Source organism: Eptesicus fuscus, chromosome 2 (assembly GCF_027574615.1).
Source record: "Eptesicus fuscus isolate TK198812 chromosome 2, DD_ASM_mEF_20220401, whole genome shotgun sequence".
NCBI classification, from domain to species: domain Eukaryota; kingdom Metazoa; phylum Chordata; class Mammalia; order Chiroptera; family Vespertilionidae; genus Eptesicus; species Eptesicus fuscus.
The window spans coordinates 24,877,970-24,903,706 of NC_072474.1; the positions used below are offsets into that span (position 1 = coordinate 24,877,970).

General features: G+C 41.2%; 1 protein-coding gene across 1 annotated transcript in view; it reads left to right on the forward strand.

Annotated features, from left to right (window-relative positions):
- The window catches only part of CUBN (cubilin), a 311,048-nt gene that overhangs the window by 165,486 nt on the left and 119,825 nt on the right, over positions 1-25,737 (forward strand). The window contains exons 32-36 of the mRNA XM_008148828.3: positions 11,705-11,864; positions 13,570-13,683; positions 15,422-15,532; positions 17,209-17,337; positions 18,525-18,657. Of these exons, the coding sequence (XP_008147050.2) occupies positions 11,705-11,864; positions 13,570-13,683; positions 15,422-15,532; positions 17,209-17,337; positions 18,525-18,657 (647 nt within the window). The remainder of the gene's footprint in view (positions 1-11,704; positions 11,865-13,569; positions 13,684-15,421; positions 15,533-17,208; positions 17,338-18,524; positions 18,658-25,737) is intronic.

The following is a 25,737-nucleotide window of genomic DNA, read 5'->3' on the forward strand; positions in this document are numbered from 1 at the left end:
CGGGACTGCTGGCTCCTAACCACTCGCCTGCCTGCCTGATCACTCCTAACTGCTCGTCTGACTGCCTGATTGCCCCTAACCGCCTCTGCCTCGGCCCCGCTGCTGTGGCTTTATCCAGAAGGACATCCAGAATGACATCCTGAAGGTCATTTGGCTGTCTGGTCTAATTAGCATAGTACACTTTTATTATTATAGATAATTTTATTCACATATACTTCAAAATCATTTCAGTGAATTTCATCACTTCATAAGTGTGTTATTTTGATACCTTCCAGAATATCCACAAATGAGTTAAGAAGAAAAAAAAGTAATAGGCAGAAAATGAAAATAGAAGCATATTCATATATATTTATAGTTTATTTGCATGAAAAGCTCAATGTTGAAGATTGTCATACCTTGGGAATTATAAAATATGCTGTGTGTTTTCCTTGTGAATTAAAATAGTTTTTGTTTACTCCAAATTTTAATAATTTTAGCCCACACATTTAGTTGGTTTATTTTCTGCATGAGCAAGATGAAAGTTAGTAAAACAAGAAGATAGGAAATTCAATAGAAATATACCCCTTCCCCCCATTTACTCTCCAATAATCTGAGTCAATATATTCCAGTTCCTAGAAGTGAAAATACAAACATTACTGAGGGAGCTATGTTCATTTCCCCCCCTCAGTCATGTGCTTTGGGCAGTAAGTAATGACTGTTTCAGTAAGGTGATCACGAATCACTCTGATAGCCTGGGTTTTGATCCTAGAGGAGAGTGTGGGCTGAAGTGCTATATGCACTGCATCCCTATCAGTCCTTATTCTTTAGTTCTCAAGCAGAGCACCAGTGATTGCTTGTCTTTATGTAGTGCAACTTTTAAAGTATTGGGATGCTCCGCTTTCCTTTTGTGTTATAGTTTACATTTTTCAAAAGAACACACGCACAGTGGCTGTTGTTTGAATTGAAGGGGGCACATGAGGCAGGGAGAATTTCTGGCTGCTGTGGTGATTGAGACCAGATGTGATGAGGTCCCATACCAGGACACCAAGAGGAGGCCCTGCAGGGGTGGTGGTGGGAAAGCATCCAAGAGATATACCAGAGAGAGAATGCACAGAACACAGGATCCACTGGACTGGGGGGTAGAAGGGAGAGATCTAAAATGGCATTGACTGAGGCAAGAAATAAATAGAAAGGAGGAAATAGGGGAAGAGGGAGAAGACCTCAGTTTGCGATGTTCACTTTCAAAGCTTATGGGATCATACAAGCCATGAGGTCTGGAATGCCGTTGGATATATGAGCCTGGAGCTTGGAGAGGGGTCTGTTTCCATTGTAGATATTGGTCAACTAACAAATACCTTGGAGATCTAATAACAGAAGCATATCCATCTGACTTGATACATTCCTGACAGGCAACAAAAGGCAGATTAAGTGGCATTAATACCCATCTGGCTCAGATACTGCAGTACTGTTATGTGAATAGCATTTTGTTATGTCTCTGTATGTGATCATTTACATGTATGACTGGCTAAACACTAAACAGTCAAGCATTTCAAATATATCTGTTATTTTAAAAGTTTACATGCTCCTCATATTACATTTTTAGGATACAGAAAAGAAGAAATAAGAAATTGGTGCCATCCATATATTTCAACAGAGAGACAAACTATTAAAAGTTTGGTTTATTTCCTACACAAACATATACATACCAACACACACATGCAGACTTATACACACATAAACATAGATAGTTGAGGAAATACTGCACATCATTTTGTATCCTGCCTTTTTCACTTAGCATTATTTAATACATTTATTCTTAAAAATATTATCTTTGACTATAATCAAATCATATGGACATACCAGATTCAGTTAGCCATTAACTTACTATTTTCCACTTAGATAACTTTGGGCTTTTTCTTATTATTATAAAAATGCTATGAAGAGTATATTTATATGTGAATCTTAGTCTACACTCCCTATTGTTTCTTTTATATAAATTCTCTTTTCTTTTTTAAAATTTATCTTTATTGTTGAAAGTATTACAAATGCTCCCTTTCCCCCCCGATTGGCCTCCTCCACCCTACTCTCGCTACCTCCCCCAGACCTTTACTGCACTATTGTCCATGGACGTGAGTGATGCATATATGCCTATAAGTTCTTTGGTTAATCTAATTCTGCCCCGATCCCCCAATTCTCTTTTCTTTAGAATTAACAATATGAAATTATGAAATATTTTAGGTATATAGTAAAGTATAGCCTACATAATGCATGTATAGTATATAATGAACAAAAACATCCCACTGTTTAGTCTTGCCAAATATTAATATTTTACCATATTTGTTTCAAATCCTTTATTTCTCCAAAAGAAACAAATTGCTAAAAAGACAGTGAAGTCCCATGTGTAGCCCACACCGATATCATTCCCTGCCCCCAGTCCCAGAGGAAACCACTTAAGAGAATTTGGTTTTATGATTCTCATGGCTATTTTTTATTAAACTATAGTTTACATACAACATTATATGAGTTTCAGGTATAAAACATAGTTATTCTTACATTTTATGCCTTATGATATGATTACCACAATAAGTCTGGTAACCATCTATCACTGTACAAAGTTGTTATGATATTATTGACCATGTTCCCTGTGCTATGCATTACATCCTCAAGACTTATTTATTTTATAACTCAAGGTTGTACCTCTTATCTCTCCTTCCATTTTTTCACCCACTCCTCCACTCTCCTTTCCTCTGGAAACCATCAGTTCTCTGTATCTATGACTTTGTTTCTGTTTTGTTTTCATTTGTTTGTGTTTTTTAGATTCCATATTTAAGTGAAATAATACAGTATTTGTCTTTCTTTGTCTGACTTATTTCACTTAGCACAATATCTGTTAGGGCCATCCAGGTTGTTACAAATGGTAAGATTTTATTCTTTTTTATTGTTCAATGCTAGAGGCCCAGTGCATGAAAATTCATGCACTGGAGGGGGGTCCCTCAGCCCGGCTTGCCCCCTCTCACATTCCGGGAGCCCTCAAGGGCAGGAGGCGACCCGGCAATCAGGGGAAGGCGATGCCCCCATCACACATCTGCTGCTGCTACTGCTGGCAGTACAAGCCTCAATGGGCCCTGGTTACCTGAGCCTCAGGCGGCCCTGGGTGGCTGGGCAGCCGCCATCTGAGGCTTGCCTGTGCCTCGGGCCAGCCCTGGGTGGCTGGGGGGCTGAGGGACTCTGGAGGCAGGTGTGTGGAGAAGCCGGACCCGCCTGGAGGTGGACCCGACCGTGCTGTGCACCTGCTGCCCTGGTGGGGCTGAGGGGACTGGGTGCTTCCATCTTGTGGCTGTGGGTGCCTCCATCTTTGAGGGCGTGGAAGTCAATTAGCATATTCCTTCCTTATTGGCTGTGGGCAGCACCATCTTTGTGATGGCATGAAGGTTAATTAACATATTCCCTCTTTATTATATAGGATATACACTGAGTGGCCAGATTATTATGATCTCTGAATGCATAATAATCTGGTCACTCAGTGTGTATGTGTGTGTGTGTGCACGTGTGTGTGTGTGTGTGTGTGTGTGTGTGTGTGTGTACTAGAAGCCTGGTGCACGAAATTCGTGCGTGGAGGGGGGTTGTCCCTCAGCCCAGCCTGTACCCTCTCCCACCAGGATCGGGTCTAAATGGGCAGTCGGACATCCCTCTCACAATCCAGGACTGCTGGCTCCCAACTGCTTGCCTGCCTGCCTTCCTGATTGCCCCTAACCGCTTCTGCCTGCCAGCCTGATCCCCCCTAACCACTCCGCTGCCAGCCTGGTTGATGCTTAACTGCTCCCCTGCCAGCTTGCTTGCCCCCAACTTCCCTTCTCTGCCAGCCTGGTCACCCCTAACTGCCCTCTCCTGCAGGGTTGATCACCTCCAACTGCCCTCCCTTGCAAGCCTGGTCCCTCTCAACTGCCCTCCCTTGCAGGCCTGGTCCCTCTCAACTGCCCTCCCTTGCAGGCCAGGTGCCTCCCAACTTCCCTCCCCTGCTGGCCATCTTGTAGTGGCCATCTTGTGTCCACATGGGGGCAGGATCTTTGACTACATGGGGGCAGACATATTGTGTTTTGGAGTGATGGTCAATCTGCATATTACTCTTTTATTAGATAGGATAGAGGCCTGGTGCACGGGTGGGGGCCAGCTGGTTTTCCCTGAAGGGTGTCCCGGATCAGGGTGGGGGTTCCCTTGGGGCGTGGGGTGGCCTGAGCGAGGGGCCTGTGGTGGTTTGCAGGCCAGCCACGTCCCCTGGCAACCCAAGCGGAGGCCCTGGTATCTGGAATTTATTTTCCTTCTACAATTGAAACTTTGTAGCCTGGAGCGGAGCCAAGCCTGCTGCTCCCTTCGAGGCCGGCAGTAATTTCTGTGGCAGTTAATTCACCTTCTATAATTGAAACTTTGTAGCCTTAAGCGGAGGCTGGGCCCAGACAGGGTGTGCGGAAAACTTTGCTTCCCCTGTTGCCGCCGGCAACCCTGGCTTGCTCTCTCAAGCTCCGTTCTGCCGCCATTTCTGTTTGAATTTGTTTACCTTCAATAATTGAAACTTTGTAGCTTGAGTGGAGGCTTAGGCCTGCAACAGTTCGCAGAAAGCTTGGCTTGCTCTGTTACCTGGGAAACCTTGCTCTCTGTGGCTGTAGCCATCTTGATTGGGTTAATTTGCATACTTGCTCTGATTGGATGGTGGGCGTGGCTTGTGGGTGTGTCAATAGTATGGTCAATTTGCATATTACCTTTTTATTAGGTAGGATATTAGAAGCCTGGTCCATGAATTTGTGCATGGGTGGGGTCCAGCCAGCCTGGCCAGGAGGAGGGAACATGGGCGGTTGGCTGGCCTGCCTGCTGGTTGGCTGGTTGAACTCCTGGTCGAGGGGGCAATTTGCATATTAGCCTTTTATTATATAGGATTATATAGTATATACACTGAGTGGCCAGAATAATATGCGTTCAGAGATCATAATAATCTGGCCACTCAGTGTATATATACTAGGGGGCCTTGTGCATGAAATTTGTGTATGAGGGGGGATCCCCTCAGCCCAGCCTGTACCCTTTCTAATCCGGGACCCCTTGGGGGATGTCCAACTGCTGGTTAGGCCCGATCCCGGGGATGGAGCCTAAACCAGAAGTTGGACATCCCTCTCACAATCCTGGACCACTGGCTCCTAATCTTTCACCTGCCTGCCTGCCTGGTTGCCCCTAACTGCCCCCCCACACACACTGGACTGATCACCCCTCCCTGCCTCTGAGCGCCAGCCTGATTGCCCCTAACTGCCCCCCGTACCGGCCTGGTCGCCCCCAACTGCCCCCCAGTCAGCCTGATCACCCCTCATGGCCCCCCCCCCCCTGCCAGCCTCGTTGCCCCACGCAGCCTGCTGTTCAATCGTTTGGTCATCCCTCACTACCCCCCTGCTGGCCTGGGCATAGGCAGCCATCTTGTGAGGGTGTGAGGGTTAATTTGCATATTACCTCTTTATTATATAGTATCTATACTAATAAAAGGGTAATATGCTAATTAGACTGGGAGACCTTCTGGGAGACCTTCTGGATGTCCTTCTGGACAAAAACCATGGTGGTGGGGCTGAGGCAGAGGTGGTTAGGGGTGATCAGGCCAGGAGGGGAGGGCAGTTGGGGGTGATCAGGCCAGTGAGGGGGGGGCAGTCGGGGCAAACAGACCAGCAGGCAGAGTGGTTAGGGGTGATCAGGCATGCAGGCTGCTGAGTGGTTAGGAGTCAGCGGTCCCGGATTGTGAGAGGGATGTCCAATCATGGAAGTGGCATCCTATTACTTTTGCTTGTAATCTGCTTATTAGAAGCAAGTCACTAGGACCACTCCACATGCCAGGGGAGGAGATTGCACAAGAGCATGGATTTTTGGAGCCAGGTCATCAGAAGTTGCAGCCCCCATAGTCCCAACTGATTAATTTCCGTGGATTATGTCTCCTACTCAGGCTCCTGCTGCATCAACATGGCTGGACAAACCTCTGTCCTTGCGACTTTTTGTTTTTGCCTCTATAGATCTCCAGTTTCCTCCCGCTAAGCTTTATTCATTTCTTAAATAAGAATGTAGCTCTCCCCCATCTCACTTTAGTAGTAGGGGCTGATATCTATTAAGTACTTAAAATGTGCTAGGAACTATCCTAAGTACTGTATATCTTTTAATCCACTTCATTCTGATGAACAATATGAGCTGTGTTCTCATGTCCATTTCATTTTACAGATTGGGAAGCTGGAGGATAGAGAGGTGAGAAACTTGTCTAAGATAACATTAAAAAAAACAACCCCACAACATATCTCACAGCCATTCTCTGAGAGCCTGTGAAGGTGTTTTGCTATACAAAGAGTTTTTCTCTCTGAAACAAATCCTGGCACCAGCTTCCAAATAATGCATCCTGTAAAATAATGCATATTTCTCTCAGCATTAAGTGTATGGCAACGGAAAGGGTTTTTTTTTGCTTAGCTCCTTTATTTTCTCAAATTACCAGTCCTTAGGACTCTGACCATAGGCCTCTATAAATATCATCAGAAGTTTTGCTCCCTATATCACTTTATGCTGGAGAGGACATGTGTGAACTTGGAAAAAGGGCTAACGTTTGCCCAGATCTCCTTAAGATTTTAAAGCATCAGTGTTAAAATTCGTAAATGATTGGCTTGGTTTTAACTCTGGCTAGAATTTAGGGCAGAGATTTTCAACCTTTTTCATCTCACTGGACACATAAACTTAATTACTAAAATTCTGTGGCACATCAAAAAATATATTTTTTGCTGCTCTGACAAAAAAACAACACGTGTAATTTTTATTCATTCACACCAGATGACTATTGCTGTGTTGCCTATTGTCATTTCTTATTTGACAATCTAAGGGAAAAGGTCAGTGCCTGTGACTAAATAGTCAAGTATTGCATGTTTTAAAATTTCTTGTGGCACACCAGTTGAAAATCTCTGGCTTAGGGTATGGATGGTTCCTGATAGTACTGCATAGGTCATGTGTTCTGCATACTCGTCCTTGGGATTGGTCTGATGTCCTCCGCCCACCTCCCGCTTTCCATGTCCTCTCACAGCTGGTGAAAGGCTGGTACAGTCAGTGAGAAGGCATCTGGGAGCAGTGTGTGTGGCCTGTGCCCTGGGATTGGACCCTCCTCCACTGCCCTTTGGGACCAGAATGCAGAAAGCCTGCCCAGAAAGCAGCCCCAACTGACCTCTAACCCACTGTAAATAGCCTCTTTTACCCACAGCCGTGTCTGCTATGCATTTACACACTCTAATCCAAGAGAGGGGACAGTTTTTTCTTAACTCTGGGTTTTTCTCAATCTTATCCTATTTTTTTTTTTGGGGGGGGGGCAGGTGGGACATAGACTCCTATATGCATTTATTTATGTGAACACCAAACATTTGTAGTCTGTGACATGAACGTTCTTTTCTTTTTAAAAGTCTCCTATTTATACAATAAAATTAAGGTTTGGTATTATGAATATGTATTCTGGTATCTGGAAATTTTACAGAACTCTGGATACTTTCTAAAGAGACCAACTTTTCTGTTAAAATTAGATTACCACTTAACTAGATCTGCCTGTTTTCGAGCCCCTGTAGTGTTAACTCTCAGGAATAGTGGCTACTTTTTCTTTGGTGTATTGAACTTCAAAATTTTATTTTACTAACATCAGATCAGAAAAGTCAATTCCCAGACCTAGAAAACTCTCAGCAGTAGACTTCAATAAGAATTCTATATCTAAAGTTATATGACTATATGTGTAGCCAATAGTAGTATAATTTGTTAGCTTTATCTGGGGCACTAAATGGAAGTAAGGAAAAAATGCATATCGATAATTTTCATGACCTTAGAATTTTAAATAAATAGGAACAAGTTTCCTATATTTTCTTCCTTGCATTTTTCCTTATAATTTTAAAATTAAAACTTAAATTGATTTGATATTACAAGTGTAATAACACTCTTAAAAGAATTGCTATTCTAAACTATTAAAAAAATCAACTGTCTCCTTGATAACCTGAGGTATTATACTTTTATATAATAACAACTAGGTACATATAACTTAATAATTCTAAAAAGCATTTTATTATTATTTTTTAAAATCCTCACCTGAGGATATTTTTCCATTGAATTTTAGAGAGCGGAAGAGAAAGAGAAAGACAGAGAGAAATATTGATGTGAGAGAAATGCATTGATTGGTTGCCTCCTGCACACGCCCAACCAGGGCCCAGGCTGGGGAGGAGCCTGCAACAGAGGTATGGGCCCTTGACTGGAATCGAACTTGGGACTCTTCAGTCCACAGGCCAATGCTCTATCCACTGAGTCAAACTTGCTAGGGTCTAAAAAGCATTTTAAAGAGGAGTAACATAATATAATGTAGAAATTGGAGAAAGAATTAAGTTCCTGACTCTTGGATCACTAGCTCCCATTGTCACAAGCTTCCATTGTCACAAGCTTCCATTGTCACTAGTTCCCATTGTCACTAGCTCCCATTGTCACTAGCTCCCATTGTCACTAGTTCCCATTGTCACAAACTTCCATTGTCACTAGTTCCCATTGTCACTAGCTCCCAGTGTCACTAGCTCCCATTGTCACAAGCTTCCATTGTCACTAGTTCCCATTGTCACTAGCTCCCATTGTCATGAGCTCCCATTGTCACTAGCTCCCATTATCATAAGCTCCCATTGTCACTAGCTCTCATTGTCCTGAGCTCCCATTGTCACTAGTTCCCATTGTCACTAGCTCCCATTGTCATGAGCAGCTCTCATTGTCATGAGCTTCCATTGTCACTAGTTCCCATTGGATGAGACAATACTTAATAGCTAGCACACTTGTTAAGTCTCACTTTTTTAAAAAAATATATTTTATTGATTTTTCACAGAGAGGAAGGGAGAGGGATAGAGAGCTAGAAACATCGATGAGAGAGAGACATCGACCAGCTGCCTCCTGCACACCCCCCACCGGGGGATGTGCCCGCAACCAATGTACATGCCCTTGACCGGAATCGAACCTGGGACCTTCCAGTCTGCAGACCGACGCTCTATCCACTGAGCCAAACCGGTTTCAGCAAGTCTCACTTTAATCATTTTTTAAAAATCACATGGTGTTGAGGACTAAGTTAGAATGTGAAAGTTCTACAGTGTGAATCATGTTTAGGGTGCCATTGCTATATACTTTTGATTTGGGGAAATTTGGGATCCTTCTACCTGGGTATGAATTTCAGCAGAGTCCTACAAATCCAAGGTATCTGAGGTTGGGGTGGGGGGCTGGAAAACATGGAGACCCTCTGGAAGATGTGCCCTCTCAAAGGATTGCAGGCACTGCCTCCTTCATGTGACTTTCTAAAGTTTCCAGCTTTAACTTTCTATGTTACTCTTTCCTTTATTTATTTATTTATTTATTTATTTATTTATTTATTTATTGCTTAAGAGGATTGCAATCATTCAGAGAAAAAAAAAGAGAGTTTAGAAAGGCAAGGAACAATATCCATTCACCACGAGAGCTCTGAATTTAGGGAGAAATAAAGAAGAAATAAAGAATCTTGCTTTTGTAAGTTCATGGATTTGTAAAAATACTCTGAATGATGTGTTGTTGCTACTTGGGGGTGTCTATAAACTTCATAGAACCTGAGTGTTCCACTAGAATTTAAGAAATGTTGTTCTATATGAACCAACAATCAAATCACCTTAATAGAAGCAAGTAGTCTTGACCAAGAATCAATTAGTATACTTTCTCAGACCGTGTAACCCTGGACATTCTAGAAGGTAGTCTCTAGAGCAAGTATTAATATAATATTACTGAAGCCCTAGGTTGTTATAGTTATCACCTTAGGAAAGTAGAAAACCAAGTATAGAAATAATAAAGTCTTTAATTAAACCAATGATGATAATATTGGAAAGTAAGGTTAAGTGTAAATGTCCTAAGAGGTTCTGTAATATGGTTTATACGTTATTTTGACTACTTTTAAAGGTGTCCAAATTATTTTTAAAAAGCAGTCAGACTAGATTAGAAAGTATATTTTGAATTGGTTAAGAAAATGTAAGCCCAGCTGGTGTGGCTCAGTGGTTGAGCGTTGACCTATGAACCAGGTGGTCATGGTTTGATTTCAGGTCAGGGCACATGCCTGGGTTGAGAGCTCAATCCCCAGTAGGGGCATACAGGAGGCAGCCGATCAATGATTCGCTCTCATCATTGATGTATCTATCTCTATCTCCCTCTCCCTTCTCTCTGATATCAATAAAAATATATTTTAAAAAAGAAAATGTCATCTAGAGTTTAATCCATCTTTAAATGTTGAATAAAAATCAGTTTTAATGTTTATTTAAGGGATATGTAGATTTAAAATTTGACCATTAATCTTAAAAAAGAAAATAATTGCTTCATCAGAATCACATTTATTTAAAATTCATTATTGTAAAATCTTTAGTCCCCCCCTTGTGAGAGAATTACAAACTCTATAAGTGTTTGATTCACATACTTATATAAATTCAACTGAGAATAGCCTCCCAATTATATTCATGCTCTAAAAAGAACATTGATTTTAATCATCACTAGATATTTAGTCATTGGTGTATCCCTTCCTTGTATTAAATCCATGAACTTTAAATTTTTTTCCTAAGACTTTCTTATGATAGATAAATGACATTTTTTGAGTGAAACAACAGTACTTTAATTTCATATTTTAATCCCACTCTGGTAGTTGGCCATTTGATGCATCTATTCTACTCAATTGGTATCTTGCATTTGATAAAATTAGAGTTTCAATTCTGTGCTCTAGAATCTAGCTGTCTGTTTCCACATGACCTGCTCCCTCGCAGGAACGTGTGACTTGGCCACATTATTTGGGCTCTTTGTGCATCAGATGAGGGATTCTTGGGAGGAGAAAATGGGATAAATGTACGTGAAGAGCTGAGTCCAGTTCCTGGCACATAGTAAGCACTTAATGAATAGTTGCTATTATTATTATCACTCAAAGAAAAAGAACTCATTTACCACTGGTTTGCACAAAAGAGCATTAAAAATTTCACACAGAGTTCCAAGGAAATGAGCCAACTTCAATTTCACAAACCAATACAGCAATTTTGAGTGCCTGTAATGAAAACTCTATTCCATTGGTAAGTGTGGGAGGCCACCTAGTTCCAGCACAGTACTGGGTGGACACAGAGCCCAATATATTTTCTTAATTTTTGAGGTAATTTTCTAAATTAAACTCACATCACTATGTCACTTGGATGAACTCTGTCATTTCTCTTCCTTCTTAACCATGACCGTCTGAAGAACAAAAAGTGCTAGCAAATGGTGGGTTTCTGAAAAGACATGGTGACCCATCATTGTTTTTCATCGATGGCTCCTGTATTCATTCTTGCATCAAACATTTTCGGTACATGTTGTGGGTATGGCCTATGATGTGACTGCCTTGGAGTTAGAGGAGGAAGGAGGGCTGTGAGAGCAAAGTTGTTTATGAAGACATCCGGGAATCTAATAGTGCTCTGGCCGAGACTCTCCTACTGAAATCACCATCATGTCCCTAGAAATGGCCAAAGACTCAGACATTCCCATGAAACTGTGTGACACAACAACAGAATAAAGCATTCGATCTGGCCAATGTTTTGTTTTCCACTATCTCACCAATGTTCAGATAGTCCATGGAACATAGGCCTTTTAGATGAAAGTATGAAGTTCTGAACCATTATTTTCCCATTGTTTTTCTTTGTAGGCATATGATGGTTTAAGCTCCGCAACTACCCGCCTTGCCCGTGCTTGTGGAAGACAGCAGCTGACGAACCCCATCACCTCTTCAGGAAACAGCCTCTTTGTGAGATTTCAGTCTGGCCCTTCTAGACAGAGCAGGGGCTTCCAAGCTCATTTCAGGCAAGGTAGGTACAGGGTGGGTCTCTCTGAGGCACCGGCCATCTCTCTTAAGTGCCTCTCTTAGGGAGGTGCTACAATAAAATGAGACCAATCTTTAGAAATTGGTCCTGGCTTTCTACTTCATATGCAACAACTTAAATAAAACCAAGGAACTATGATTTGCAATTATTCCATTTATTGATCCTTTCAATTTACCATTGTCTAGCTTGGTGCCAACTTCCTTTGAATCTCTGGAACTCTCCGACAAGTTTTCAGAACAATACTTACAAGTGACTTTAATACTAGAGATATGATTTCTAAGTGTCTATCCAATTTCATTTGTCCATAAAAAAATTACCTAACATTTATCCAAGGTTGTACATGAAAAGGAGATAAACCACTATAAATTACAACTTGCTTGTAATGTAGAGTCAGACTTTAACCCTTGAATCTTGCCACTGTCCACCTGCCAGTGTTGTTTTCCATTGTTTTTGTTCTTAAATCACCACTTTCCAGTTCTTCTGACTAGACCTTTTTATTCATTGCCTTTGATCTGGTAATTCTTAGAGATCAGAGAGGGAACCCAGAACAAGAAGGGTTGTGAGTTGGCTTCTGTAGGCCTCTGATTTTATTCAGATGACCTTTGTCATTTCAAATAAGTTTAGTCTGCTTGGCCACTTGTGTGTTTCAGTGGGCTTGCTTGCATTCCATAGTAGAGAACCCTGGCTAGGGAGAGTTTCTAGATCGAGGTCTCCTAAAGACATACCATGCACTTCGGAGCAAGACGGACTGCATACATCAACCACTCTCTGTGGTGCTTCCAAAGAAAGAACAGTTTCTGAATACATTTTTCCCCATTTAATTAATCACTTATGCTTTGCTTCAGAGTAAAAAACAGTCCTCAGTGGATCTTCTCTTGGACTATAACAGCCTCCTCAATCTCACCATCCTTTCTCCATCTTCCTTCAAAGTAAACTCGCAAAAGCCTCATTCTGATCATGCCCTTGAAAGTGGCAATATCTGTCTGGCACCGCACTGCCTAGGGAATGGCGCCCGAGCTCCTTCAGACGTTACCCAAGGCCCAGGAACCTGCTCTGATCTTTTATTCAGTGTCACTTCCAACTCCCCGCAGGGCCCCACACTTCAGCCAAGTCTTTGTAGATGCAGTCCTTACTGTCCTCTGTATTTCTGCTCAGGCTGCCCTCCCCCAGAACTACCTTCCTCACCCCCAATTCCTCCTCCAGCCGCTATCTCCTCCATGACACTCCTCTTCCACTCTCACTGGCAACAGCCTCTCTCTCTTCTCATTCCCATAGAGTTTTGCACTTTTCTGATAATCCACAGCCATTCTTGTGTTCAATTGCATATTGATTTTCCTAGGAAAAAAAAAGGTGTCCATAAAAAGATTATTTCTATACCTATAATTATGAGTAGGCAGAGTAAGTGAATCAATGCCAGAGTTTTGTTTGAGTGTTTCAGTCAACTCATAGCCATTTAATCTGCTATTCTATGTGGCTCCCCACTTCCTGTAATTGAAGGATATGGTTATAAATGTACAGAGAAAAGCCATTTCTCATAGCTAATGTGCAGCTTCCTCAGCAGATTACTTCCTTGGCCTGAATTTCGGAAATAAGGAAAAATCAATTATGTTTACATTCATCAAATAATTGTTGTGCATAGTCAGTGGACATCCAGAGTACATGACGTGTGTGTGTGTTTGTGTGTCCTCAGTCTGTGGAGGCTACATCCTCACGAACTCCTTTGATACAATATCCTCGCCATTGTTCCCTGCCAACTATCCAGACAATCAGAACTGCAGCTGGATAATTCAAGCTCAACCCCCATGTAAGTAACAAAAACAAAGAAGGAAAGGAATGCAGGATGGATGGTGTCTGTGGGAAAGTCCGTCCATGACTAATGTTCTTATCTCTTCCGAGGTAACAATTGATGACCTTCCTCTTTTTATTTTTTTGAAGTCCCAATTCCTGCTCTGCACAAGAACAAACATTTCCTAATTTGATAGAAAAGTTATTTTACATTTTATTCTTAATTTAAAATTTGTTTTAAGTTCCGAGGCCTCGCAAAGAAAAAGAAACACCCTATAACCCTACAGTATTGACAGGCATGTGAGATGGGGGGTAAGCAAAACTAATTGATAAATAAGTAAACAATTTTTGACACCTATGCCTTGGGTGTAGCAGATGCACAAAAACAGTTGCCATGTGGATAAATAAATAAGAACCATAGACTGGAAAATTAATAACTCATAGTTTGGAAATTCAATGCCTTGAGCATATTGCTCTTTAATCAAAGTGGAAGTTAATTATAAAACCTGATCTCTCCTGCAGTGCTTGTATTTAAAAAAAAAACCCCAGCACAGGCCTGGAAGAAACACTTAATGAGTACTTACATTATTTTGTTTTTGGAATACTGGAGTCTTATTTTTGGACCTGGTAATAATCTGGTGGTAAAACCTTACCACATGTCACAGACAAAGAGAATGAGGAGACCCTTCAGGACTCAAGCCGTGACCTGAGAGCGGGTGACCCTGGGGACATTATGAATCTTGTTTCAGATGAGCCCTGCCATTCCTTGAGGTTTTCAGGAAAAATTTATGATTTCAGAGATAATGTGAGAAAGGCATTAAGCTCTTGACTCCACTCTACAATTAATGACCTGGGTGATAACAGGGAAGTCACTTAAACTAATGAGGCCCCATTAGCTAATCTAAAAAAATGATGAGTTTGCCTTAACTATTCTCTAACACATTTCCTGGGATGTCAAGAGTTAACAAATGGATATGTTTACTGATATGCACAGACTTTGGTGGATGGTGATGTAATCCTTAGCCAATTGCTGCCTGGAGCGTGGAGCCCCAAAGCAAGTTGCCAGCCCTCCAGAAACTGAGCCTTAGGTAAAGAGGGCCCCTGCCTTCAGCCAGCAGCTCTGCCCTCAGGATAATGTATGATGAATTGTGAGGCATTTAGATGAGATCTCACTGGTTCAAAGCCAGCGTCAGGGGAAGATCCTATTCCGAGGACAGGGACCCTGGAAGAATGACAAAAGGAAAACATACACAGGCACTTGCTGTTCTGCAAGTAATTCAAAGCTTTCTTTTGAAATGACTGAACCACAGGGCCCTGGCCTTACCGTGAAACTGACAGTGCTAGGTAGGAAATGCGTGCCAGGAAGAAGAATGTGTCTTATTTACAATCGCACAGAAAGAACCAGGACTTAAGGGACGATTCTACTGAGAAAAATACTTAGGAGAAGAACATAGCTATGGCTGAAATAAAAATGTGTAAAGCCTACATTTTCCAACAAGATGTTCCCCATAGTGCATGGAGGACACCTACCCAGGAGTCCTCTTCTTTACCGGCATTTCAGCATCTCAGATTCTCTAGGTGTTTTCAGCAGAGAACTTGTCACTTTCCCTCTTCATCCCCTCAACCCCTGGGCAGCTCTGCCCATTTCAGTGCTTCCTGCTGGAGAACCCACGCATGGATCATCAGAGGTAAAATTTCCCTCCCTGTATGTTCTGTCTGCCAGTACGCTATTAAATAGACTTCTCTTTTTCTTACAGTCAATCATATTACCCTCTCCTTTACTCACTTTGGACTTGAAAGCAGCACAACATGCACACGAGACTTTTTAGAAATTTTGGATGGCAACTATGGCGACGCGCCCCTCCGAGGTACCGAGCCTGGAGTCCTCTCCTTTCTGTCTGTGGCCTTGGCTGGGTTTTATTTATATTCTGGCATGTCTGTGTGCTGTCATTCAAGGTCAGAATGTTTCCAATAAACATGAAGAGCGGCATAAGCCAAGTAAAGATAATTAGGGGATAAGAAACTGGAATTCAGTGTGGGGTTCAAGAAACTCAGCTTGTTCATATTCAAGGACATGAATAGTTTATGCATGTTTTTAAATTTAAAAGTTGCAAACTCTTAGATAGTAGTGAAATGCAGTCTACCCCAGCATTAAATAGCATTCTGTGAGAAATTTCTCAATATTTGACCACAGTTCTTATATTCAAATTAAGCATGATTTTATTTTCTGGTTTTGTCCTTGGTGGAAGCAAAAAAATAATGATAAGTAAATAAGTAATCTGGATTGGGTTTGTAAAACACCCCAGTAAAACTAAATATTGCAGCTATCTAGGTTCTAAAATGTCCTAAAGATAATCTCAAGTTATTTAAATGTTCTCCATGAGTTACTTATATTTGAGCATCTCCTGGTAAAGTAGAGGACGAGCGCCCTCAGAGAAGGGATTTTGTTGGGCTCAATTCCCAGAACCCAGAACAGTGCCTGAGACAATAGCGGGCAAGCAATCAATACGCTCTGCTCTGTGCCCACTTCTGATTGTATTGCTTTTTATCTCTAAGCATTTGACCAAGAATGAGGGTATATTATTTAACAAACACATCTAGAACTCACCTTGTGCTGAGCACTATTGTGAGAACTTAGTAAATAGTACCTCAATTAATCCTCATACCCATATGATAGAGGTTTCATTGTTTATTGATATTCTCTTGGCTCAAGTGGGGAAGCCGAGGCTCAGAGAACTTAAGTAACTTGCCCAAGTCATGTGACTAGTAAATGGTAGAGCTCAGAGTTAAATCCAGGTATTCTGGTTCTAGCAGTCACACTTTTCTTGGCTATAATATTTTGCTTTTAAGCACTGGCACATTTATTTGTGCATTTATTACTGTACTAGAGATTTTAGCAATAGTTATATTTGGAGCCAGGCCATCTACATTGTTCTCAGCTTCCCCTAGTGTCCTTTATCATGTTTATAAATCATCTCTCCTATGCTTCTATTTATAGTTTATTTTTAATTCTCAGGCATTGTTTCAAACACTGACATGATTTAAATGGTTCACCTAATAGTGATTGCCTCTGTTTGCTTCAGTTTCTTGTGAATCTAGTAAATCTGTTTACTAGAAATATTGGCCTATGCTCTGTTATCATTCACTATAGGCCCAGTGCACGAAATTCGTGCACTGGAGGGGGGGGGGTGTCCCTCAGCCCAGCCTGCACCCGCTCCAATTTGGGACCCCTCAGGGGATGACCTAAACCGGCAGTCAAACATCCCTCTCACAATCCAGGACTGCTGGCTCTCAACCACTCACCTGCCTGCCTGCCTGATGGCCCTTAACTGCTTCTGCCTGCCAGCCTGATTGCCCCCTAACCACTCCCCTGCCAGCCTGATTGACACCTAACTGCTCCCCTGCTGGCCCGATCACCCCCAACTGCCCTCCCCTGCCAGCCATCTTGTGACCACATGGGGGTGGCTATCTTGTGTGCGAGGGTATGATTGTCAATTTGCATATTACCTCTTTATTATATAGGATTCTCCTTGTCATTATTTAGGCCGATATTGTGGCACCTCCTTGCCCCATCCCATTACTTCCTTCAGCAATGCTCTGACACTGAAGTTCATCTCTGACTCTAGTTTGAGTTCTGATGGTTTCCATGCTACATATGCCGCATCATCATCAGGTAAGACATGTCAACAAATGGCACTACTAGGTTAACAGGAATGTGGTTGAATTCCCAGGTTGGTTATGTGGGACTCTTTTACCTTTACAGTTGGAGGCTAGTTTCCTGTGTCTAACCTTGCATTCTTCCAAATTAGGTTAACACACTTGTAAATTCTGGCAGCAGTGAACTCTGTACCACAGCTTTGTCCATTCACCCACCTATCGACATGTAGGGTGTTTGCACACCTTGGCTATTGTTGGGCTCGAATGGTTTTAGAGAGTGAACTCTGGAAGTGAGGGGAATTGGCTGGAATGATCTTGGATGGCTTGTTTGGCAGTGTGTTGACGTTCCCCTCTGTGACAAGTTGGTTAAGGCAGCCCGTAATTAACAGTGTCTGATGGCATCTCTTAAGAACGGACAACCGCTGTTCTCCTGTCTCCCTTTCCCCGAGGTTGGTCTCAGGCAGGGTCTGCATGCTGTCACTGATGGCTTGATGGATGGTGGCACATGGGATGAGAGGAAGGAGGAGCCACTAGTCCTGGGTGGCTTAGTCAGTGCTGTTTGTCAGCTGCCAGCTCCTTGTTATCAGCATTTAAAAGCCTTCCAACCCCGAGGAGATTTGTGTGTGGCTCAGTCTTCTCTGGAGGGGAAAAGCCGGAACACTGCCCCTGCTGTAGGCCAGGGTTGAAAATCATCCTGGTCAGAAATACTGAGTGGTTATAGGATTAACTTTTTGCACTCGGATGTCGAGTGTGACTCAACACGGTTAGCATCGAGATTAAAATTACTCTTTGAATGTATCAATGATTTGAAATATAAAAAAATCTAAATAAATAAGTTTGTATGAAAAGAAACTCCAGTTTTTTATTCTACTGCCATGCTTTGTAAAATCTGGGGTATTTAAAAAATTAAATCCCGAGTAGAATAAAGGAATCGAGAAAAAAGCAAGCGAGTGCAAAAGGTTAAAACAAGTTATAGTACACAGGGAGAGAAGGCTTTGAGAAAAGGAACTGCAAAGATTTCTCCTGATCCAGCGTGCCCTGTGGCTTTTCGTTTTCAGAATTTTTTTTCTTATTTTATATGTCATGGGTTTTTGTGTGTGAAATGGATGCTGTGAACAGCTCCTCTGGTGCTCCTCCTCCTTTAGCTTGTGTGCCTTATATTTGATCTTTGCCCTGGCACTCACTGTTTCTCTTTTCTTCCAGCTTGTGGTGGAGACTTCCACATGGCTGAAGGCACCTTCGACAGCCCTGGCTACCCTGAAGTTTATCCCTCTAACGTGGAATGTGTCTGGAACATTGTCAGTTCCCCTGGCAACCGGCTCCAGCTGTCTTTCATGTAAATCCTTTTTTATGGGGTATTGTTTCAGTGGATCTGCAGGAAGGAAGCGCAGTTACTAATAGGGAGGACAACTAATAGCACACGTGGCCGAGCAACTGTTAGAGAACACGGAGGGAACTTTAGGAACTCTGTTTCCAACGTTCCTCTGGTTTAGTCACAGTTTGGGTTATAAATAGCATTACAATTCTCTTGAGAATAGTCCTAGAGTCCTGCCTAATATTACCAGAAATTCATGCCTGAGCTTTAATTTGTGGAGTCTTCATTTTTAGAGAACAGTAATTTCATCTTTTTTTTTTTTAAATTAGGAACATTTATATTCTGCCAGAGAATCACTAACATTCCTTCTTCCAGCAGAAATCCTATCTCAGCGAGGCCTTCTTACCCACACACCTTATGACCCCCACTACCCACCCTAACCCACCTTTCCTTCTGCTCCTGCAAAGAATAATTGGGGCGTTTTTTGGAACTAGTGGTTTATTTGTAAAATCACTCTCCTGTTCCTCAGTGAACTGCAAGACTTATGAACATAGGATCCCACAACGATCTGAGTGGTCTTGAGACAACAATGATGTATTTTCTAGAAGTAGATAGTGAAAAGCACGTGCTAAGTGAAGCGGGACTTTTTAATCATCCATAGAAAGGAGCCTGTGACATGCCACACTCACAATGAAAGCTTAACAAATATTGAATGATAAGACTAGTATTTAAATTCACATTTTAAATTAAAAGCTATTTATAATACTATATTGTACATTGTTCAGCTTTGGTTGGATGGCTAATTCTGTTTTTGAAGAGAATATAATAAGTTAGTGCTGAGGAAAGAGGATTGTTTTGCTTGGCCTGTTTATTAAAAAAAAAAAAAATCTTGCTGCTTCTCCTAGACATGCCATTCTGTGCATTAAGAATGGATAAAAAAATGAGAGAACAGTCTTATTTGTAGATCATGTTCAAACATCTCAAGTTGCTTTCTTTCAGCCCATCTATCAGACAGGCCTCTTCGGGGACAAGTGGCATTGTGTTAAAACAAAGACTCCCTCCGCGCCTGAGAGGCAAAGAAAGTTTAAGTTGCCACACGGGGAAAGAGGTTTTTGCTTGCTTTTGTCTTTACTAAAAGCAAAGTTCTGCATGTAATTTTTATCTGATATACATGTATTCCTTTATTCAATATCTATGAAGCCACTACTATATGCTAGGGCCTATATTAGGCACATATTGGGCAGATGTTACCCCCATGCTAGATGCTTAATAAGTAATAGCAAATAAAACATGATCATTATCCTTATGATGAAGTCCAAAGTCCTTCACATGGCTTATTAGGCCTCATAATTGCCAAATAAAAGGGATTTTTTTCCCCATCTTTTTCCTCTCTGTCTCTACCACATTTACATTGTTGACCAATCTGACATTTGATAGTGCCAGGAACGGGGCCAGGCACTGGGACTGTTTAAAACCAATAAGATTCCCTTTCTTGGTAAGTTACCAATAAGTTAATGTCAATAAGCTATTTATTTAAAGCCTAAAGAGATGCATTTCATCTATAGCAGATAATCATATAGGGTCACTGTTGAGATGAAAGGTCTGGAGTTTCAAATGTATAGCGCAAGGCTGATGCATCCCAGATGTTCAATGGATGTTAAATTCTCTCACTTTGTCATTTCTAAAGTATCTCGGGTGGTAGTTCACAGTCAAATTCAATTGGACAACACGTGACTCTCCTAGAAGATGGGAGATAGACACAAAAAGCAAGTTTCATCTATTTTACTGCTTAAGGGACACTAAAGTTCTAATTTTTGTATAGACAAATTTTAATGGCCCAGCTTTTTCCTCTCTCATGCATAAGAAGTTAATTTTGATTGTTTCCTGTTACTTGCTTGAGTTTTGTTTGTAAAATATTCTGTAGAATGCAAGATGTTCCCCTTTATGTGGGTGATAATGAGGAAGGCCTGCAAGTTATTTCTGCCGCGGTCTGAACTACATCCAGATGGGTGGCTGGAAGTGTTCCTCTGGGGCCTGAGCGGAGCATATGAGAAGCATACGCCATACGTCAAGATCTAAACCAGGGGGTTTGGATTGTGGACACTGTGGGGAAACAGAATAGGGAGAAAAACTGAAGAAATTATGGTTGATCTGCAACAAAAAGGACGAGGGCGACATAAAAACTAAAAAGGAGTATTTTTGTAAAGGGATTAACAAAAAATACATTTTATGCTTGCAGAGTGCTTTTAGAAAGTGATTGATCTTGGTTCAAGAATCAAAATGAGATAATGAGAAACAGTGATTGTACTATTTTTGTTTCACATCATAGTTTTACTCACAGACCTTAGCCAAAGTGTTTGGAAAGAAGGGAGATTTGCTTCTAAAATGTACTGACCTAAGCTTAATTTGATTCTTGTAAGTATTATTTTACCACCACTTCTAATAAAAACGTGTGGCACTAAAACAGAAAAGACCTGCACTTAATAATCTTCTGGACCTATGGACCAAGCTTTAATATGCATCCTGGCCTTGCTGAAATCCACAGTCCAGTGCACTGGGTTGGTGGACTCTGATTCTTCATTTCACACAGGCTCTCGGTGAGGGTGGGGCTGCTGGAGCAGGTACCGCACTTTGAGGAGAAAGGTTTCATGTAAATCACCTGCTGAAGAAAATGATTCCCCTTTATCCTTTCTTTCTGAGAAGCAAAAGAAAACAGTTTTAGCATATTTTACAGTGTTGATATTATTATGGAATATAAAACCAAGCACCAAACTTGGCCATCATCCTAACGATGGATTTGGAACAGCTCCTTGCCAAAAATGATTGTAGTCATAAATTTTGTATTGTAAAAAAATCAAGTTGTCAAAGAAGGCAGTGAGGGTCAAGACTAAAGTACAGTTTGCCTAGCCTGATATGGGTATTTCTGATTTCTTTTGCTCCTCAGCTGTCAGTCATAGCTGGCTTGTAGAACTGTGTCCAAAGCACAGGTCCAGAAGATGTATACTGTAGTAACCCACCTTGATGGGATTGTGAGAGCCACAGACTCCCTGTTCCTCTGGCTAGAGACCTATGAATGTTGGTATCTGGCTTGAGAAACTGGTGGTAGAACAGAGCTGACCAGTCAGTCTGCCTTAGTGCTCTGGTTGGCAGTGAATGCTCAGAGGTGTCCCTGATACATTGATTCATCCTATGGTGGGGCTTGAGGTGACCAGAGCCTCCAGGCCATTGTATCTACCTTAAGAGCATCCTAATCCATGAGCTGCGATAGAGCCCAGGAGAGCACTATGCTTACGATCCTGTGAAATCATGCAATGTTGGGTAGTGACTGAAAGATACACACACTAGAGAAGTACTTTTCTATGATTGAGCCAATTTTTTTTTCCTTCTCAACAGTTTCTTTTCTATAGTCTTACTAGTCGTTCTTTCTTCTCTTTATCTTGTGCTTTCTCTTCTCAGCAAAAACTCCCTCCAATTACTCCTGAAAAAAAGGATAGTTCCCACTCACTTACTTTACTTTTTCTTTAACCATTAAATTACATTTTTCTTTAAAAATTAATTTTAAATAAATAAAATGTAATAGGGCAGCAAAGTCCCCCATCTACATCCCTTTACTTTCTCATCACATAGGTAACCCATATTTTGAATTTTATGTGTCACTTCCATGTTTATTTTATACTTTTATTATCTCCATACATATATATGTATATGTTATTCATACACACTGCATAGTTTCTATTTCTGTTTTATATTTTGCATAAATAAAATCATATTTATTTTACTGGAATTTTAATTTTTAGATTAATTTTGGAAGAATCTTTATTGACTCTTCATATTCTTTTTTAAAAATGTATCTGTATTGTTGAAAGTATTACAGATACTTGTACCCATTTTTCCCCCATTGACTCCCCTCCACCCCACACCTGCACCCCCAAGGCCGACTACACTATTGTTTGTGTCCATGGGTTATGCATATATGCATATAAGTTCTTTGATTAATCTCTACCCATCCCACCTCCTTCTCTCTGAGATTCCTCCATCTGTTCCATGCTCCCATGTCTCTAGATCTATTTTGTGCATTAGTTTATTTTGTTCATTAGATTCCACATATGAGTGAGATTATGTGATACTTGTCTTTCTCTGAGTGGCTTATTTCACTTAACATAATAATCTCCAGGTCCCTCCATGATGTCTCAAAGGATAAGAGATTCTTCTTCTTTACAGCTGCATAGTATTCCATGGTGTAAATGTACCACATCTTTTTTATCCACTTGTCTACTGATGGGCACTTGGGCTGTTTCAAAATCTTAACTATTGTAAATAATGCTGCTATGAACATAGGGGTACATAGGTATTTTTTTCTGATTGGTGTTTTGGTATTCTTAGGATATATTCCTCAAAGTGGAATCACTGGGTCAAATGGAAGTTCCATATTTAATTTTTTGAGGAAACTCCATACTGTTTTCCACAGTGGCTGCACCAATCTGCATTCCCACCACAGTGTAATAGGTTTCCCTTTTCTCCACATCCTTGCCAGCACTTGTCATTTGTTGATTTGTTGATGGCAGCCATTCTGGCAGGTGTGAGGTGATTGACTCTTCATATTCTTAGACTTGAAATATGTCTACATTTATTTCAGTCTTCTGTTATGTCCACTAAAAATTCATATTTTTTTCCACAAAAATCTTACTGGTATTTTGTTATGCTTATTCCTAGACACCTTATATTTGTGTTGCTTATTCCTAGACACCTTATATTTGTGTTGAAAATAACACCCATTTTAAGAACTACAGATGTAACCAGTCTACCTTACTTAAAACAAACCCTCCTTAATTACTTCATATTTTTTCACCTAGAAGTTATTACTGTCTCACTAAATATCTATTTATTTGCTTATTATCTATCTCTCCCTTTAGAGTATAATCTCCCATAAGGGAGGAACATTGTCTATTTTCTTCATTGTTCTATTCTTAATCCCCATGACAGTGTTAGCAATATAGGAGAGTCAAATATTTGTTGAATGAATGTTGCCTATGTTACAGTTTCTAAATTTTTATTTGCTGATATAAAGAAATCCAGTTAATTTTTGTATATTATGTTATCCAGCAATCATTCTATTCTTTTTTCAAAATATTTTTTATTGATTTCAGAGAATAAGGTAGAGGAAGAGAGAGACAGAAACATCAGTGATGAGAGAGGATCATTGATCAGCTGCCTCCGTTGGGGATCAAGCCCACAACGTGGGCATGTGCTCTAGACCGGAATCCAACCTGGGACCCTTCAGTTCACAGGCCGACGCTCTATTCACTGAGCCACACCAGCTAGGGCAATCATTCTATTCTTTATAATGACAAAAATTTTTGTCTGTCTTGTGTACTGCTGTATCTTCAGTGCCTAGAAAAGGATCTGACACACTAGGTACTCAATACATATTTAGAAATGAATGAGCTCTCTTGAAAATCTATTTATAGCTTTTTTTTCCAGTTCTTACAACCTTTACCCCCTTTTCCTTGTCTTATTGCCATGGAAAATCCTTCAGTAGAATGTGGAACAAAATAATAAGAGGCTTCCTTATATTGTTTCTGATTTAAAGGAAATGTCTTAAAATTTTTACCTCTAAGTATATTTGCTGTAGGTTTTGGTAGGCATTTCTCATCCAATTAAGAAAATTTATTTTTATTTCTAATTTTCTAAGAGTTTTTATGATGAATAGATGTCTAGTTTTATCACATGTCTTTTTGCTGTTTACACTGATTCTGCTTAATATATTTTTGCATCTATTTTTCTCTTTTAATCTTTTTTTGTGTGTGTGGTGAATTGTTCTTTTAGAGTTTCTAACTTTAAACCATTGTGAATTCAACTTGGTTAAGATTGACATGTTTTACAAATGATGGGTTCATTTTGCTAATATTTATGTAAGATTTTTTATTTATATTGTTGAGTGAGATTGACCTGAACTTTTTTTTTCTTTGATCCCTTGATTGGTTTTGCTATAGAGGTTATACTAACCTCATTTAAAAAGTTAGAGACTATCCCCTTTTCTATTTTTATATTACAGTTTGCATAAGATTGGGGTTAAGGTATTATTGAAGCTTTGGTAAAGTTTCCTATAAAATAATCTGGATTCAGATATTTGTTTTGTTTTGACTGTGGGCAATCCTATATAATAAAAGGCTAATATGCAAATAGACCGAACGGTGGAACAACCGGAACAACCGGTTGCTTTGACGTGCGCTGACCACCAGGGGGCATGTGCAGAACATGGCGGGCATTGGCTGTGGCGAGATGGTGGAGCAGGTGAGCGGGGGTGCCAGACCAAGGTGGGGAGCCAGTCGCTGTCATCAGGGCAAGCCTCTGGTGGTTACTGAAAATTCTTTGCTCCCGTATGCCATGGTCCCACCCGGCGCTCACACCTGCTGCTGGCGCTGGCCCTGCTCACACCCACTGCCAGCTCCAGCCCCACTTGCACCCACAGCTGGCGCTGGAGCCACAGCTCTCACCTGCTGCCCATGCCGGTCCTGACCACTCGGCGCCATCAGTGAGTGCGAGAGGCAGGTGCTGGCCCTGATTGCCCTTGAGGGCTTCTCCACCTCCCACTGCTCCTGAGGGACAATCGGGGCAGCAGCCACTGCTCACACCCACTTATGGCACTGGCCCCACTCTCACCACTGCTGGAGCTGGCCCCAATTGCTCTGCACTGTCAGTGGGTGCGAGTGGAGCCAGTGCCGTCAGTGCATGGGAGCAGTGGTGGTGGGAGCAGGCCTGCTGGCAGACAGGGGACAGGGGGCCACAGCGTGAGGGGCCAGGCTGAGACCCGCCCCTGTACCTACCGCAGCCTCGCAGCCCACAGTTCCTTTCAAGGTGCACAAATTTGTGCACTGGGCCACTAGTTTTTAATATTGACTTTTATTGATTAACTCATCTTTTTAAATTTTTCTTTTTTTCCTTCAACTAATTACATTGTATTTTAAAAAATCTAATAATTAAAATGTTTGGCATAAGGTTGTTAACAGATTGCATTATAACCTTAAGAATTTCTAGTGTCTGCAATTGTGTCCTTTTGTTATTAGTAATATTTCTCATTTAAGCTTTCTTTTATTCTTT